General features: G+C 38.6%; 1 protein-coding gene across 7 annotated transcripts in view; it reads left to right on the top strand.

Annotated features, from left to right (window-relative positions):
• The window catches only part of SYNJ1 (synaptojanin 1), a 57,086-nt gene that overhangs the window by 3,405 nt on the left and 35,819 nt on the right, over positions 1-17,862 (top strand). For 6 of the 7 annotated variants that reach the window (XM_083361844.1, XM_083361846.1, XM_083361845.1 and 3 more), the window contains exons 2-10: positions 252-397; positions 8,971-9,057; positions 9,352-9,619; positions 10,391-10,616; positions 11,922-12,005; positions 13,091-13,152; positions 13,600-13,696; positions 14,486-14,655; positions 14,904-14,985. In XM_083361844.1, coding sequence (XP_083217970.1) covers positions 274-397; positions 8,971-9,057; positions 9,352-9,619; positions 10,391-10,616; positions 11,922-12,005; positions 13,091-13,152; positions 13,600-13,696; positions 14,486-14,655; positions 14,904-14,985 — 1,200 coding nt within the window. In that variant the 5' untranslated portion in view covers positions 252-273. Of the gene's footprint in view, positions 1-62; positions 117-251; positions 398-8,970; positions 9,058-9,351; positions 9,620-10,390; positions 10,617-11,921; positions 12,006-13,090; positions 13,153-13,599; positions 13,697-14,485; positions 14,656-14,903; positions 14,986-17,862 lie in introns of all 7 variants that reach the window. The other variant, XM_083361842.1, reaches the window with a different exon arrangement.

Below are 17,862 nucleotides of genomic sequence, written 5' to 3'. Positions count from 1 at the left end.
AGGAAAGATACATGTTTTAATAACATAATATTAAGTAACAATGGTTATATTAATTACTTTAGATCATCAGTTTCTGAATTGAATCTTATTGTGATGTGATATCTTTCATTAATCAGGTGAGTATAATGACACGTTAAGTGCGTATAAATTCAGAATATGTTCTATTGAAATGACATTAAGATAGTTTGATTAGGGATATCTCTAAATATTTAGAAAAATCTTGTGTTTTCTTTTTTGACTTTGCTGTACAGTTCTGCCTTTGATAAAGGAAAAATGGCATTCAGTAAAGGCTTTCGTATCTATCATAAACTGGACCCACCACCATTCAGTGTAATTGTAGAAGCCAGAAACAAGGAAGAATGTCTAATGTTTGAATCTGGAGCTGTGGCTGTTCTCTGTAAGTTGAAAATCACTGCAGATATAAGCAGATTGCTGATAATATGTACAAAGATAAAAAATTAAAACAGAACAAATGTTCTTGAGTCACCATATGTGTTGGGCTAGTAACTTCATCTGTCTAATGATTTCTAATCTTTTTATTCTTTCACATTGCAGTTTTCTGATTAGCATATTTTATTAGAATAGATAGATCGAAAGACAGAAGAATGAATGAATGAATGAATTTTTGGACATTGTGCTAAATGTAGTCTGCCAGATATGACTGAAACATAAATTCCCAATAGACCAGCCAGTATGGCTAGTAATAATGCTATGAATTAATATTTTTATTATTTTGGAGAGAGAAAATAGCTTACAGGTGGCATGTTCAATTGGCTTGCAGTTGGGGATCAAATTGAACACATACACCATACCCAACCTACCACGACTTCTCACAACACACAAAATTAATGCAGTTGAGAATGCTAGAGAAGTAAAATCCAAATCATTCTCTCTGCTAGTCTGCCTCATCCAACTTATCAGTTGTGCTGATGATTTTCTGAAAGGCTTGAATCTACAAACAAAAACAAATATTGCTTAAATTCTAATTTCCATACTTAGCGGTTACACTGGCCCCATTCAAATTCAAATTACTCTGGTTTTTATATTAATGAATCTCCCTTTAATAAAAAAAATGTTTTTTCTTTTTGAAAAGAAAGATATAGGGTTTATTTCTATTGATGTGATATAAAGTGATATAAAGCTGTTTTTAACTTGTCTGGGATATGACGCTGATGCATTGTTAGCTGTTGCAACATCAACTTCTGCTTCTTCAATAGCTGCTAAAATGGTTAGCAACTCTAAATATGAATTTTTGTTTTAAACTTACTAGATAAACTTATCTAATATTTGCATGCCAGTCTCAACCCTAGATAAATGGGGATGGTTGAGATAAAAGCTGGCGACTTGCCTTGTAAAAACTTTGCCAAGAAAAAAATATGGAAAGGCTTTCAAATTAATCAGAAATGGTGCCAAATGGAAGGATCCCTAGGCCATACAGTATACAACAAGCTAGGAGGGAAGAGCAAGGATCTGCAGTGAGTAGTCAAAGCATTAATAATGTCTCTGTGGTAAATCCAGTAGGAATCCCAGCTATTGAGGCAGGCATTGATGAAAGCAAGGATCTGTGCTGTACAATGGCATATTTGATGGTATCGTGAAATGTCTGTGGAATGAGTCAGGGTAAATCATCAAACAGAAGATAACCTTTATCTCCTAAGCATTAGTGAACTACATTGGATAGACAATATCTATTTCCAGTCTGGGGACTTCACTACATATTACTTGGGATATGACATCAGAAAAATGAATGAAGTGGCATTATCACAAGCAAGAAACTTACCCAAGCAGTGTAAAACTTCCCAACAGTTAATCCTCACATTTTTTATCATCCAAATCTGTGCCAAACTCCTCAAAATCATAGTTGTCCAGTCTATGCCCCAACGATTGATGCAATGGAGCCTAAAATAGAGCGTTTCTGTGCCAGGATTGAAAAAAACCTGGTGGAATTCATGGGTTCAATTTTTCCATGGAAACTGATTTTGAGTTATGAATACCTGGTTCAAACAGCACAAGTGTGCTTATACACTTGGACCTCACCAAATAAACTGCACAGTGATAAGATCAACTGTGTCCTATCTGGACTATCATTGGTCCCGTTCAGTCCTCCCTGTCAAGATATACCCAGGTGCTGATTGCAGTTCAAATTATGAATTGGTAGCTAAGATCAGAGTCCGGTTATGCAACTTCAAAAATACAAGATCCCTGAAGAGGTATAACACCATCTTCTACATGTGCAATTGAGGTAAAAATAGGTTTGAACTGCTGGATGTTGCTGAGAAGATGCCCAACAAATTGTAGCAAAAAAATTAATTGACTATCCTTAAAACAGCAGGTCCAACACATAACCATCCAAGAAGCCAGAGAAAAAGTGTAGGTGGCTCTCAGATAAACCAGAATGGCCAAGTGAAGAAAAACAGCCAAAGCAGTGGTCAAACAGGAAGAAGCAAGGAGATTGAATGTGGATTTCTAAGGAGTAGCAAGGAAAGACAACATACCAGGACAACTGTTACAAGCAGCTAGAAGAGGAATGTATGAAGGTCCACATCAGGAAAGTAGTTGTGCAAGTCAAAAGGATTTGGGCACCATTTACTGCTCATAAAAGCATCATCAAAAGCAACTGTCTAACTCAGGGATGTCAAACTCAAATTTCATTGATGGCCGCATCAGCATTGCGGTTATCCTCAGGGGGCCGGGTGGGTATGGCCAGGGTGGGCGTGGCCTACTGGGTGGGCGTGGCGAGTGCATATGGCCTACTGGGTGGGCATGGCCAGCTCTACATCGTTCGCATCAAGGGTGCCTATGGGGGCCTGGGCAGGAGTGGGACAGATCTGAGGGTCTCTGGCAGAAGGAGGGTCTCTGGGCCAAAGCCAAGGCAGAGGGGGCCATTCCCTCACTGTTTCCAGGATGGCTTTGCGGGCCACATGAAACCACTTCGCGGGCCGGATCCGGCCCCCGGGCCTTGTGTTTGACATGTCTGGTCTAACTAATAGGGAGACAGATGATGAGATAATACAGAAGAGTTTTATGGCAGCAACAAAGTGGCCCAGACTCCTCAAGGTGATGAGGAAAAGGAAGCAGAAATGGAACTAATCATCCTTCAGGAATAAGTGTGGGCAGTGAGCCAACTGTCAAAACAACAAGCCCCCATGTGTTGATACCATCTCCACAGAATTACTGAGGTCTATATCATCCACCACCATCAGAGCCTTGTGCCAGAAAATTTTGCAAACAAACACATAACTACAGAATCGGAAACAATTGGTTTTCATTCCACTGCCAGAAAAGGGCAACTCGAAGGATTGCTCCAATTAGCAGATAATTGCCCTCATCCCTCATGCTAACAAGATTCTCCTTAAGATCATAGAACAAGTCTAGTGCTAACTATTGACAGTGAATTATCAGATGTTCATACTGGATTCAGTAGGGATTATGGCACTCATGACATATTGCAAATCCATGCTGGATCATGGAAAAATCTCAATAATATCAAAAGTACATCTACATAGGCTTTATTGAGTACAAGAAAGCTTTGGATTGTGTTAAATCACCATAAGCTGTGCATAAACCTAGAACAGGGGTAGGCAACCTTGGCTCTTTTATGACTCGTGGACTTCAACTCCCAGAATTCCTAAGCCAGCATATCTGGCTCAGGAATTCTGGGAGTTGAAGTCCACGAGTCATAAAAGAGCCAAGGTTGCCTACCCCTGACCTAGAAGATCGGAGCGTGCCAACCCTTTCATCATTTTGGTGCAATCACTATGCACAAATCAGGAGGTCAGTGTGCAAACACTACATGGAGACACAGATTAGTTCAATATTTTATTTTTTTGTAAAATATATTAGCTGCCAATCTTGCCACAAGGTAACTCTTCAAAATAGAAAAAGGAGTATGTCAAGGTTGCATTCTTTCACCTTTCTTGTTCTACCTACGTGCTGAAGTGATCATGGTTGGAACTTGATGAATCAAAAATCAGTGTCAAGGTTGAAGGAAGGTTCATCAACAATATTCCATGTGCCGATGACACAGCTCTCAGAAATTAAAGAGGCCTGAAACATCTGATCAATAGGATTGCAGAAGACAAGAAATTTGACCTCTTCCTAAATGTCAAAAAGACCAAGCTCATGACATGTGATGGAATGTGCACTTGCAGCAGCAAAAGGGGAGGATTTTGCCAAATCAGAACTTTCTCAGAAAAAGACCTGGATCAAGAGACAGTGTAGTCCCAAGCTGGTGGAGTGGAAGAGGTTTGGGTAACCACACCGTAGAATCTCTCAGGATTCTATCTAATAGTTTAGAAAGTTACAGCTATAATTTGGCAAGACAGTTTAAAGCACTTCATAGAGGTCTTTTAAGACTTCTCTGTTTTAAATGTGTAGTGTTTTGTTATCACTTCATTGTTCAAATATTCTCCAAATCTTTGTATATTCACATGAAAATAAACCTTATTTGATATAGTCAGCATTAATCCGGAGAAGCAAGCATAGTAGTAGGCTGTAAATCAGACATGTCAAACACAAGGCCCGGGGGCCAGATCCGGCCCGCGAAGTGGTTTCATGTGGCCCGTGAAGGCATCCTGGAAACACTGAGGGAACGGCCCCCACTGCCTTGGCCCTGGCCCAGAGACCCTCCTTCTGCCAGAGACCCTCAGATCTGTCCCACTCCTGCCCAGGCCCTCATAGGCACCCTTGATGCGAACGATGTAGAGCTGGCCATGCCCACCCAGTAGGCCATACGCACTCTAGCCACGCCCACCCAGTAGGCCATGCCCACCCTGGCCACACCCACCTGGCCCCCTGAGGGCAACCGCAATGCTGATGCGGCCCTCAATGAAATTGAGTTTGACACCCCTGCTGTAAATGGTTGGAAAGAATATTCTCAAGTAATGTGTTAAATGGGAAATTCCGTCTGACTATTGGTTGTAAGCAAATAAAGAATTAGATTGGATTGGATCTCATTGTTTTGTCTCTGGACTTAACTCTGATATGACCACCTCAAAGAATGGAAATGTCAAAGTAACAGACGACAGTGAAGAGATCAAACGCATGCATGAATTCATTTTCCTTTGATCACAGATTGATTAAAGCAATGAATACAGTCCAGAACTAAAGCGTCAAATCACACTGAGTCACACAGCAGTGATGAGCATGAATCGAATTCAGAAATGGTAGAACATCAGCCTAGCAATGCAGATTAGTCTGCACTCTTCTGTTTCCCACAGCTATCTGCAGTTGTGGAAACAACCATGAAAAAAAATAGATAGGAAGAATATTGAACAATTCAAGCTGTGGTGTTTTAAATGGCTCCTGTTCATTCCTTGAATGGCAAAAGTGACAAGCTGGCCATATAAAATCAGACATATCTTTGAAAGATAAAATCTCAAAATTGCACCTTATTTTCACCATATCATGCAGCCAGCCATCTCACTAGAAAAGGCAAAATTATTCTTGAACTATTCAACAACAACAAAAAAATCATGGGGCTAAACACCATCAAGGCTGACATCAACAAAAGCATAAAACAACTGAAAGAAGCCATACAAGACTGGAAAATGTGGAGAAAACTAGTCCATAGAATTGCTGAGAATTGACACAATTGAACAGATAAGATCATTATGTCTGTTAGCAGATATTTAATATTTTTAGTCGAGATGTAAATTAAAGGATATAGCTAAGTGAAAAAGAGCTGCTAAGAACAGTTTCATTTTACTTGAACCTGTTCAGAAATGAATATTAGAGTTTATAAATTAATGCAGGATCAAGCAATGTAGAATCATACACATATACCATGATATCCAGAGATGTTATCTACTGATTATTACATGAGATGTCATGAGACATTTAAAATAAGGGAAAATACATTAAATCGTGTCGTAGCATCATTGCTTGTAAAATGTTGTAGTATGTAGTAGTGTGAAATAAAGGTTTTCTTTTTTTGACATTCAGCAATTAGAATTTGCTTCAATACATACTGTCTTTTGTATTAAGAAATATGTTTTACTGCTGCCATGAAATAGAACATATTTGGACTTGATGAAATAAATGGTTATCAAAGCTGTTAGCAAACCCATTATTATCGCAGTATAGGCCTCTTCCTCCCAATTCTTGGGTTTAGTATGCAAAACATGCAAATGATTGGCACATTGTAAAGTGATTTGAATTGCTTAATCTATACGTTGTTTTTTTTAATAACTTGGAAATACAGCAGTTATAACATTCAGAATTCCTCCTGGCTCAATCCAAGTTTTTATCCTTGCTTATCAAAAAAAACAAACCAACACCCCTCTTTAGATGCCAACATGCTGCAACCAAAGTATTAAAATTTGCTTAAGAGTTGCTATAATGAATGCTTGTTGCATATCAGAAGTTGGCGTATTCTAACGGTGGGTTAAAAAAGTTCCCACAACTCTTGATCAAGAGGCATAGTGAAAGACCCCTGAGCTGCAGCACAGTGTGAAGCTGCAGCTGCTCCAGTCCAACCACAGCCTCTTGGGAAGCTCCCAACAGCCTGGGGTGAAGGTGAAACATCCTGGGAGGGTCTGTGACAACTTTCCGCTGCCAACTTGTTGCAGCCAATTTGCTGTGGCCAACTCGCCGTGGGACAACACACCACGACCAACTTGCCGCAGGACAAGAGTTACATTAATATTGAACAAATAGTGGAATAGAATCATTAAAGAAAGGATGCCAAAGGAGGGACAAAATGAAATGTGGACAACAAAAACTTGGTGGAGCAGTGGCCTCCTTAAGTAACACCAGCTGCCTGCAATTAGTGCAGGTTCGAGTTCCACCAGGCTCAAGGTTGACTCAGCCTTCCATCCTTCCAAGGTAGGTAAAATGAGGACCCAGATTGTTGGGGGCAATAAGCTGACTTTGTAAAAATGCCACTGGGGGGGGGCAAAAGCCCTAATAAGCAGGCATATACATAGAATGAAGGCTATTGCTAAGCACATTGATTTGTGCTTCTTAGATTGTAAGCCGCCCTGAGTCTTCGGAGAAGGGCAGGATATAAATGGGATTTTTTTAAAAAACACTTAATTTTCTTAAATTAAATTGAATTGCTGAATTGTCCCGTGAGTTGTCCTGCTGCGAGTTGGCCATGGAAAGTTGGCCGTGGCCAACTGGACACAGCGAGTTGTCCCGCGGTGAGTTGACCATGACGAGTTGTCCCATTCCATCCCAGGAAGCCCCAGGAGCACAGCACAAAGCTGCAGGCCAGGAGCATAACCCCAGCTGCCCCAGCCCAGCTGACATTCTGCCATCCCAGCTGACCTTTGCTGTCTTTTTGCTCCTGCCGCTGATAAGATGTGGCTGCCCTGACCCTTTGCAAGGCAGCTTGCTGGCCACATGAGGCCAGCTATTCATCTCCACCCCGAACCAACCCAGTGATGCCCTTGATGTGATGTCCCGTTGTCTGGAAGCGGTACAGATTTGGATGGGAGAAAACAGGCTTCGACTCAACCCGGCCAAGACTGAGTGGCTGTACATACCGTCATCTCGTTTAGTCCAAGAGGTTCCATCTCTGAGTATAGGAGGAGAGATGTTACCTCCCATTGATAGAGCACGCAATCTGGGCGTCCTCCTAGATTCACGACTCAGTTTTGAAGATCACATTGGAGCTGTGGCTAGGGGGGGCATTTGCACAGATTCGTCTTATATACCAATTGCGCCCCTTTTTGGACCGAGATGCCCTACGTACAGTCACCCACGCACTCGTTACCTCCCGTATTGATTACTGTAATGCTCTCTACATGGGGCTGCCCTTGAAGACCACCCGGAGGCTTCAGCTGGTGCAGAATGCAGCTGCACGGGTTGTGATGGGAGCTCCCCGATACTCCCATATTACACCCCTCCTGCGTGAGCTGCATTGGCTACCAGTTGCCCTCCGGGTGAGATTTAAGGTGCTGGTACTTACCTTTAAAGCCCTACATGGCTTAGGTCCGGGATACTTGCAGGACCATCTGCTGCCGGGAACAAATTCCCATCGTCCAGTACGCTCACACAGAGAGGGCCTCCTCAGGGTACCGTCAGCTAGGCAATGTCGGCTGGCGACCCCCAGGGGGAGGGCCTTCTCTGTGGGAGCGCCAACCCTATGGAATCAGCTCCCCCCTGAGCTTCGGATAGCCCAAAACCTCCAATCCTTTCGCCGCGGCCTCAAAACACACCTGTTCCACCAGGCTGACCTAGACTGACAGGCATTTTAATTAATTTATATTTAGTATTTTTAATTCATTTTTTAAATTCTCTAATTTTTTATTGCACTGATGTTCTCAATTTCATTTTATCTTGATTTATGTACTTATTATATGTTTTGTTGTTAGCCGCCCTGAGTCCTTCGGGAGATAGGGCGGGATATAAATCCCATCAATAAATAAATAAATAAATCTTCTCCAGCTGGTACGAGGAAAATACCACGCATGATCGTGGAAAGAAAATGTTGTGCAGCCCACAGTGGCCTCTCAAAGAACCAGACCAGTTTGTGCTTGGTCATAGCAGGAAGAAGACAAGGCGGTCAGCTAGAACAGCAGGGGCCATGGCATGTAAAGGCCAAAAAAGCATTTATGGGGGAGGTGGGTGGGGAAGGTTGAAGTGCTTCTGCAGTCTTAAATTGCCAAGTTCCCGAATTTTGAACTTGTGGACAGCGGGGTTGCTGCGATGGCTGTAGCTTTTAGGACTGGTTCAGCACCATCGTAACTTTGAACAGTTGTTGAACTAACGGTCGTAAGTTGAGGACTATCTGTAACCTCTCAGGTTCTTGCAAAATATTGCAAGAGTTCTGCAAAACAGTTTGATAGCTCTGTTCTAAAGCATATACATTCATCTATTTTCCTAAGTATTCAATCACGTCAATTATGCAAATTCAGTTGCTTATTTTGCATTGTAAGTACTTTGAAGTAAAATGAAGAACTTTAGAATGAATCTCTAAACAAACTTTTTGGCAGACGTGTAAACTTTGAACATTTATTTAAACAGCATCCGCTGAGAAAGAGGCAATCAAGAATATGTACTCTAAGGTAATGGATGCATATGGACTCCTAGGAGTATTACGATTAAATCTTGGTAAGTCCCTCCTGTTTTTTTATTTGGGAAATTGTCTACTTTTTTCACTTCAGAAAAAATAATGGTTGTTAGAATTTCTTTGAGATTGCTCTTGATGTTTTTTTGTAAGTTAGTATTTTCACATTTCAGAGAAAATTTTGTTTGTACACCAAGATGTTATTGAATGAGTTGAAAATCAATTACTAAAAATGTATACACTAATTATTTTAAAATAATTCAGTTCCGTAGTGAAACAGTAAAACAACAAATTATTTTTTCTTGAAGTATAGTAAGCAGTTACTTTATTTATTACAGGAGATACATTACTGCATTATTTAGTACTTGTCACAGGATGCATGTCCGTTGGAAAAATTCAAGATTCTGAAGTTTTCCGTGTTACTTCCACTGATTTGATATCACTAAGAACTGATCCTTCAGATGAGGAACGTGTCTCTGAAGTGCGCAAAGTCTTGAATTCAGGAAACTTTTATTTTGCTTGGTCTTCTACTGGAGTCAGTTTAGATCTTAGTCTAAATGCTCATCGTAATATGCAAGAAGAAAGCACCGATAATAGGTTTTTCTGGTGAGTTTTGTTTTAAAAGGTCTATTCGTTACGTTAGGTTACGTAGCTGCGTTATGAAATGTCTCGTGATTTTTACACATCCTTTTTAAAAATTGCCCATTTCTTTTTTATTAAAGCAATATATTATTTTTTAAAAAATCAGATCTTGCAATGATAGTTGAAGCAAATTTTCTTGATCATTTAGTCTCTATGTATGGGGAGAAACACAAATCTGAGTTTAGAAATGGGTTTTAAACATTTACCAAAAAAATTACAGACACAGTTTAAAGCACTCCACAGAAGTCTTTAAGACTTCTCTGATTTAAATGTGTAGTCTTTTTTATCACTTTTGTTGTTCAAATATTCTCCAGTTCTTTGTATATTCACATGAAAATAAACCTTATTCAATATAGTCAGTATTAATCTGGAGAAGCAAGCATACTAATAGGCTGTAAATGGTTGGAAAAAATATTCTCAAATAATGTGTTAAATGGGAAATTCCATCTGCTATTTTCATTTAAGCTTTCTCTAAGTTTTCATTTGAAATGCCTAATGAAATTTTCATAAACTCTAAAATTTGTTGAATGTAATTTATAAAATATTGTTTGATGTAGAAATATCTGAAATGTTTTAAATTTCATTCAAATGTACATTTTTAAGTCTGAATGATTTTTATACTTTCCTCCTATTTTCCTAAATTCACATATTGGAATTATTTTTATACATATATGGTTTATATATTGATTTAGATTTAATTTTGGAATTAAATTACGTTCCTTAATTTTCTGATAGGAATCAATCATTGCATTTGCATCTGAAACATTATGGAGTGAAGTGTGATGACTGGTTATTACGACTCATGTGTGGAGGAGTGGAGATTAGAACTATTTATGCAGCTCACAAACAAGCAAAGGCTTGCATTATTTCTCGACTAAGCTGTGAGCGAGCTGGGACCAGATTTAATGTTCGAGGAACAAATGATGATGGCCATGTGGCCAATTTTGTTGAAACAGAGCAGGTATGATAAGGGTTTAACTATTCATTAATTTAATTAGAGTATATAAATTGGGAATTTTTGTGGGTGATAGCAACCAAACCATACCTGCAAAAGAAACACGGCATGGTTTTTTGTCATAATAGTATGGATTTGAAATCACAGGGCATAGAAACAAAATCAGCCTTATTATTTTTAGATTTATGTATAAATTTGCCCTTTAAAGCAATAATTCTCAATACATATACTAGGAAAGGAACATTAATGAATATACGTTGCACAAGATTTGGCACTATAGCAGACATGTCAAACACAAGGCCCTGGGGCCGGATCTGGTCCGTGAAGTGGTTTCATGTGGCCCACGAAGCCATCCTGGAAACAGTGAGGGAAAGGGCCCCGCTGCCTTGGCCCTGGCCCAGAGACCCTCCTTCTGCCAGAGACCCTCAGATCTGTCCCACTCCTGCCCAGGCCCCCATAGGCACCCTTGATGCAAACGATGTAGAGCTGGCCATACCCACCCAGTAGGCCATTTGCACTCTAGCCACGCCCATGCAGTAGGCCACACCCACCCGGCCCCCTGAGGGCAACCGCAATGCTGATGCGGCCCTCAATGAAATTGAGTTTGACACCCCTGCACTATAGCAATTTTTCGAATAAGTAAACAAGCCAAGAGTTGCAGCTCAGGAAGAGTTGCAGCTCAGGATTGAATTGTGGTACTTGGTACTCCCTGAGCTTGGTTGTTTTTTTGCAGGCATTTTATTATCCAACTAGGTAATGTCTTCAGACCTAGAAGGGAATGGAATTTTCTCTAATACACAGCAGCTTGCCCTGTCACTATTGGTGGGGATGTTGTTTTCTCCTTGGTAGTTCTTGAGTTAGTAGTTACTTTATTAGGGTACTGTTTACTGTTTGTTTGTCTAGTGTTAATCAGGTCCCTTCCAACAACAACTACTACTACTACTACTACTTATTATTATTATTATTATTATTATTATTATTATTATTATTATTATTATTTGGGTGTTGATTAGTGGCAAGGAGGTGTTCTGGTATTTTTGTTTCCTTTTTAGCTTTGGGTAATGAAACCTTGAAAACAACCAACCTCATAGAGCACCAAGGACTGCACAAGGGAGAAATTGCCATAACCTAACGGAGGTTTATTTTAATTAACTGTTCAATGCTAATTTCATTTTAATCCATAGAATGCACTTTCTCAGTGTTAAAATTTAAATATGCAGAACTGTGGAAGAATATGTAAAAACCAAAAGAAAAACCCTGCCTTGTTATTTGTTTTAAGACAAATTAATACAACAAATATATGTCCAACAGGTGATATTTCTGGATGAATGTGTGTCTTCTTTTATACAAATTCGTGGATCTGTTCCATTATTTTGGGAGCAACCTGGCTTACAGGTATGAAGGGTATCATTTTTCCATTGCATTTCCTGTAATAATTGAATAAACTATTTAGAGGGCGGGTAGCTAATACTTTCAAGGGACGTGGTGGCTCAGTGGGTTAGGACGCTGAGCTTGTCGATCAGAAGGTCGGCAGTTTGGCAGGTCGAATCCCGAGTGCTGCGCCTGTTACTCGTCCCAGCTTCTGCCAACCTAGCAGTTTGAAAGCACGTAAAAATGCAAGTAGAAAAATAGGGACCACTACAGTGGGAAGGTAACAGAGTTCTGTGTGCCTTTGGCATCTAGTCATGCCAGCCACATGACCACAGAGACGTCCTTGGACAAGCGCTGGCTCTTCGGCTTTGAAACAGAGATGAGCACCGGCCCCTAGAGTCGGAAACGACTAGCACGCATGTGCGGGAGAATCTTTACCTTTAGCTAATACATTCTAGAAGAAATCATCTCTGTTTGGAGACTGTGGAAAACGCAGTTGTTTAAATTGTCAGATTTATTGTTTAGAAAGACATCAGACTTGCTTCTGCCTTGCTTATTTGTACCTCAAGTGATTTTAAAAGAGCTTTCCTCTTTGAATGTTTTGTATTTTAACACTTATAATATCCAGCCAGTATTTAGAGAGCACTGAGTTGAGGAACTTCTTACAAAAATCTCAAATATTGGAAAATAAAGATTAGAACGCTCAGTCCTGACAAGACTGAGTGGCTATAGTTGCTCACCCTGTTTCCCCCACACACACACATACACCTTGAAGGTTTTTCACCTTTGGACTTGGGTGGGCTACCACTTCCCCAATTGAGATTTGGTGTTGGAGAAAACTGCTAAGAATTCCATGGAAAACCAAGAAAATAAGTCATAGAACAAATTCGGAATTCTCATTGAAGACACAAGTTACTGTATCTAGCTTCAGATTATCATATTTTGGGCAGTTCATGCAGTTCAACTGCAGGAAGATGGATGGACTTGATTCCAGTGGAAATGGGTAGAAATTTCAGTAGTTTAGAAATAAAATTTGCTGAATCTAAATGTTTTTCTGAAACAAGAAATGAATCCGAATTCAAAATAATTAAATCACTTTTCTCTTTCAGGTTGGATCTCATCGTGTCAGAATGTCAAGAGGATTTGAAGCAAATGCACCAGCCTTTGACAGGTAAAAATCTTTTTTCTAGAAGAATGGATTTATTTGTAATTTTAACATCATGTATCTTCACAATAAGTGATTAATCTCAGTGGAACTAAAGCAAACCTAAAGATTAACCCATGCATTGTTTAACTCTGATTAAACATTTTGTAACATATAATTTATATTAGGATCTTAATTGTTTAAATGCAATCATATTTTGTTTTCTGCTGAGTAATGAATCCATGTCAAAAGTAAGCTTTGTTATAAGCTATTTATAATAGCTTTGCCTTAAAGATTACAATTCTTTTGTACAGTTTCCATTTATTTTCACCCACACTACACAGTTGGAAATGGAAAAAAGCTTCAGATGTCTGTTTGGTAGTAACTAAAGATTAAGACCATCTTCCACTCAGATGTTTAAAGTTGCTAGATTTTTACCACTCTCAGAGATAACAGACCTTTTTCACTTTGCAGGCATTTTCATACGCTTAAAAATATATATGGTAATCAGATAATTGTGAATCTTCTTGGTTCAAAAGAAGGAGAACATATGCTTAGCAAAGCTTTTCAGGTAAGAATATTGTAATTTACTAAATTGGCCATTCTGGCAATATTGAACAAGTTCTGCAGTTATCAAACTCTTACATTCATAAAGATAGAACAATTGGATTATCTTGCAACTCATTTCTGTGTAACAGTTGAATATTTTTTTCTCTCTGATACCAATAAGATTGTCTTTTGTATTTTAAAAAAATAAGTAAAACTTGAAAGTATAAACCAATTAAAATTAGTCCCCTATTAATTTAGTAAAACAATATATTAATAACAATATATTAATAATAATATATTAATAATTAACAATATATTAATGACCGTCCCTCGGGAGAAGGGCGGTATAGAAATCGAATAAACCTAAACCTAAAATTATTTTTAAAATCATGGCGATGAATTAACACTGATTTTATAGGGAAAAAAATCAGGTCTTAATAAATGACAGATGAAGTATCAGTAGTAATATGTCAGTAGTCCCACTAAAGCAGACATGTCAAACTCACGACGTCACAGAACTTTTTCCCATTGCCGGCAATGTGATGGGCGCGGTTTCTCTGTGACGCTCTGGCCCGCGGGCCGGCAGTTTAACACCCCTGCACTAAAGCATCTTGATTTTCAAAAAGTATCTTACATTAATTTTAATAGAAGCATGGTATTTTATCTAGAACTTATTAACATGTTCATTTACAACTATTAGTAATAAAGCCAAACAATTAAAATAATAGTTGCTGGCAGCATTGTATTTTTACAAGATTTCACTGGCATCTATCTACTGACTTGTTTGTCTTTTCTTCTGCCATCTCAACAGAGCCACTTGAAGGCATCTGAACATACTAATGACATCAAAATGGTAAATTTTGACTATCATCAAATGGTGAAAGGTGGAAAAGCAGAAAAGCTGCATAGTGTTCTTAAGCCGCAGATCCAGAAATTCTTTGAATGTGGATTTTTTTATTTTGATGGAAAAGAAGTTAAAAGGTTTGGTTATTTGACTTCTGTTAATTTGCAGATAGAAAATTATATTTTGCTCTTGCCATAATAATGCAGTTTATCCTGAGCTGTCTTTTTCCACTACTGCAGTATAAATGGTGAAAGTCATTGTGACCTATCACTTTTGCACAAATGTGTGTAAAGTAACACTTTACCTGTGGTGTCCAGACTAACATTTTGTGAGAGATTCTAGTTTATATGCAGATTATTTAATATTCTTCTTGTGTTTGGTGCAGTTCACAGAGTGGTACTATAAGAACAAACTGCTTGGATTGTCTAGATAGAACAAATAGTGTGCAAGCATTTATTGGCTTAGAGGTAAGAATCTAATAGTCTTCCACAATTATAGTTTGGGGGGAAAACATTGAAATTAATGTTAATTGAATAATATATCTTAACTATTAAATCATCTTATAAGAGAATGAATTATTTTTTCCCATTTTATTTTTTATTTTTGTAAGACAATAAATCATTTATTTATTTATTTATTTATTTTATTGGATTTATATACCGCCCTTTCCCGAAGGACCCAGGGCGGTTTACAGGGTATTTAAAACAAAAATCAATACAAAAGTTAAAAACAATTAAAAAGATTAAATCAATCCCTGAAAAAAATAAAAACCCCAATTAAAATTAAAATTCTCAGCCTGGGCCAGAGAGCTCGAAGAGCCAGGTCTTCAGGTCCCGGCGAAATGAACGGAGGTCGGGGGCAGTCCTAAGCTCCACAGGCAGCTGGTTCCAGAGGGCAGGCACACCCACTGAGAAGGCCCTATCCCTGGGTGTTATCCGCCGGCAATCTTTTACCACCAGCACCCTGAAAAGACCCTCCCTGTGGGAGCGCACTGGACGAAGGGAACTTGATGCTGGCAGCAGGTGTTCCCTCAGATATCCCGGACCCAAACCATTTGAAATTAATATTAATTGAATAATATATCTTAACTATTAAATCATCTTATAAGAGAATGAATTTTTTTCCATTTTATTTTTTATTTTTGTAAGACAATAAATCATGGCGTACAAGTTTAATAAATTAGTCTTATTGTTGAGCAAATCATAACAATACAGGTTTCCGGTCCTTTATTTTCCTTGTAGAGTTAAGCTTTCATTTCAGAGTTAATAGATCTATACAAATGTATACAATTACTTTATTGGAAGCAACGGTTAACTAAAAAAAGTTCCTGCTACAAACATTCCTAATACTGACATTTTAGGAACCAAACACCTACAGTCAGAGTCTGAAAATATCAACAAATAATACACAATATAAAAATCTCCCTGAATACATATTTCACAAGTTTATTTTTTTGTTAACCTCTTCTTTTAACAGCCATCTATTGAAGGAATTGTGATTAGGGAAATAAGTATGTCCATGAAAAATATTTTGAACATGCTTTAAAAGAAGCATTCTGTGAAAGTCTCAGTAGAGAAGAATTTGCCAATGCAATATAGCAATATTAAAACATTGATTGAAATATTAAAACTTTTGGAGTATGAAAGTATTTGCAATATCATGGGAGGGGGGACATATCATGGAGAGTCCTGCTAAGTTTGAGCGGTAAAAGATAGGATTAGGCTTTCAGTGGACAACCAGATGTAATAGCACATATTTTAATTAAAATATATATGGAGGTTAACTTCCACTTATTTATTTGTCTCCCTTCTACATCCATATGCATACTATCAAACACATCTACTGGCATGTTCATCATTGTCTCAGCATTTTTTAAATTATACTAAATAATAATAATAATAAGAAGAAGAAGTTGGAAGGGACCTTGGAGGTCATCTAGTCCAACCCCCTGCTCAGGCAGGAAACCCTATACCATTTCAGACAAATGGCTGGCCAGTCTCTTCTTAAAAGCTTCCAGTGTTGAAGTACTGTAGCCAAGTTTCTATTTGCAGAAGGTCCCAATTCTTTACAATAATCTTAATCTCAAAACTTGATTTGGATTTATGGGAATACATTCTTTTTGATTTATTAAGCAGACACATGGCTGCTTTGCAAACTATTCTCTATTTTATCCATCTCTTGGTGTCCAGAGTTGTTTCTTATGTCCCAAGTGGCAAATTCCTAATTGGCATTTGTAAATGAGATTTTGAAATCCATATCAAACCTGCTTTCTGATTCTGACAGTGTTCTGAAATAATTTTCAGTTTCCAGATTATGGTTTGTGGTAAACAAGAAATCAGTTGAAAAATATGTAACATAATAGAATCTGCATCGTGTTTCCCGTCCTCACCGTGCATTTGAATTGTTTTTTTAGAGCGGATCTCATCTAGTGGTTAAGGTGCTGGCCTGGCAATCAGGATACTGTGATTTCTAGGTCTTCCTTAGTCATGAAAAATAACTGGGTGACTTTGAGCCAGTCATTATCCCTCAGCCCAACTCACTTCACAGGGTTCTTGTGAGGAAAATAGGAGGCATATAGCCTACTTCGTAGGGCTAAGAGTGAGGCAATGGCCCAAAGTCATCCATCTGGCTTTGTGTTTAAGGCAGGAGTAGAACTAAGTTCCCTGGTTTCTAGTCATAGAATCATAGGGTTGGAAGGAACCTTGGAGGTCTTCTAGTCCAGAGCCCTGCCCAAGGCAGGTGTCCCTATACCAGGGGTAGGCAACCTCGGCTCTTTTATGACTCGTGGACTTCAACTCCCAGAATTCCTGAGCCAGCTTGGCTGGCTCAGGAATTCTGGGAGTTGAAGTCCACGAGTCATAAAAGAGCCGAGGTTGCCTACCCCTGCCCTATACCATCCCAGACAAATGGTTGTCCAGTCTTTTCTTAAAAGATCTCCAGTGATGGAGCACCCGCAACTCCTGGAGGCAAATTTTCCCATTGATTAATCATTCTTACTATCAGGAAATTCCTCCTTATTTCCAGGTTGAACCTCCCTCCGATGAGCTTCCACCTATAGGTCTGGAGCCTTAACCACTACCTAGGCTGACCTGTGTTCATTCAGTCTAAAATAAATAAGGCGGGAAAGAAGAATATAATTTTTGTTGGACAGGAACATAAGCTTTTGCTCATCTTACTCTGTAGATCTTCCTGTCATTGCTAATTGTAATTATAATTACAATTATAATTATATGATCTATAATTAGAATATACTGTTTTCTATAAATTTTAGAAACGGATTAAATAACAGTTTTATAAGATTGCCCAAAAGCTTTTTTAAAATTAAATTGGTCGATATTGTTTAA

The sequence above is a fragment of the Vipera ursinii genome (assembly GCF_947247035.1).
Source record: "Vipera ursinii genome assembly, chromosome: 4".
Lineage (NCBI taxonomy): Eukaryota > Metazoa > Chordata > Lepidosauria > Squamata > Viperidae > Vipera > Vipera ursinii.
This window is presented reverse-complemented; position numbering and strand designations above follow the sequence as displayed.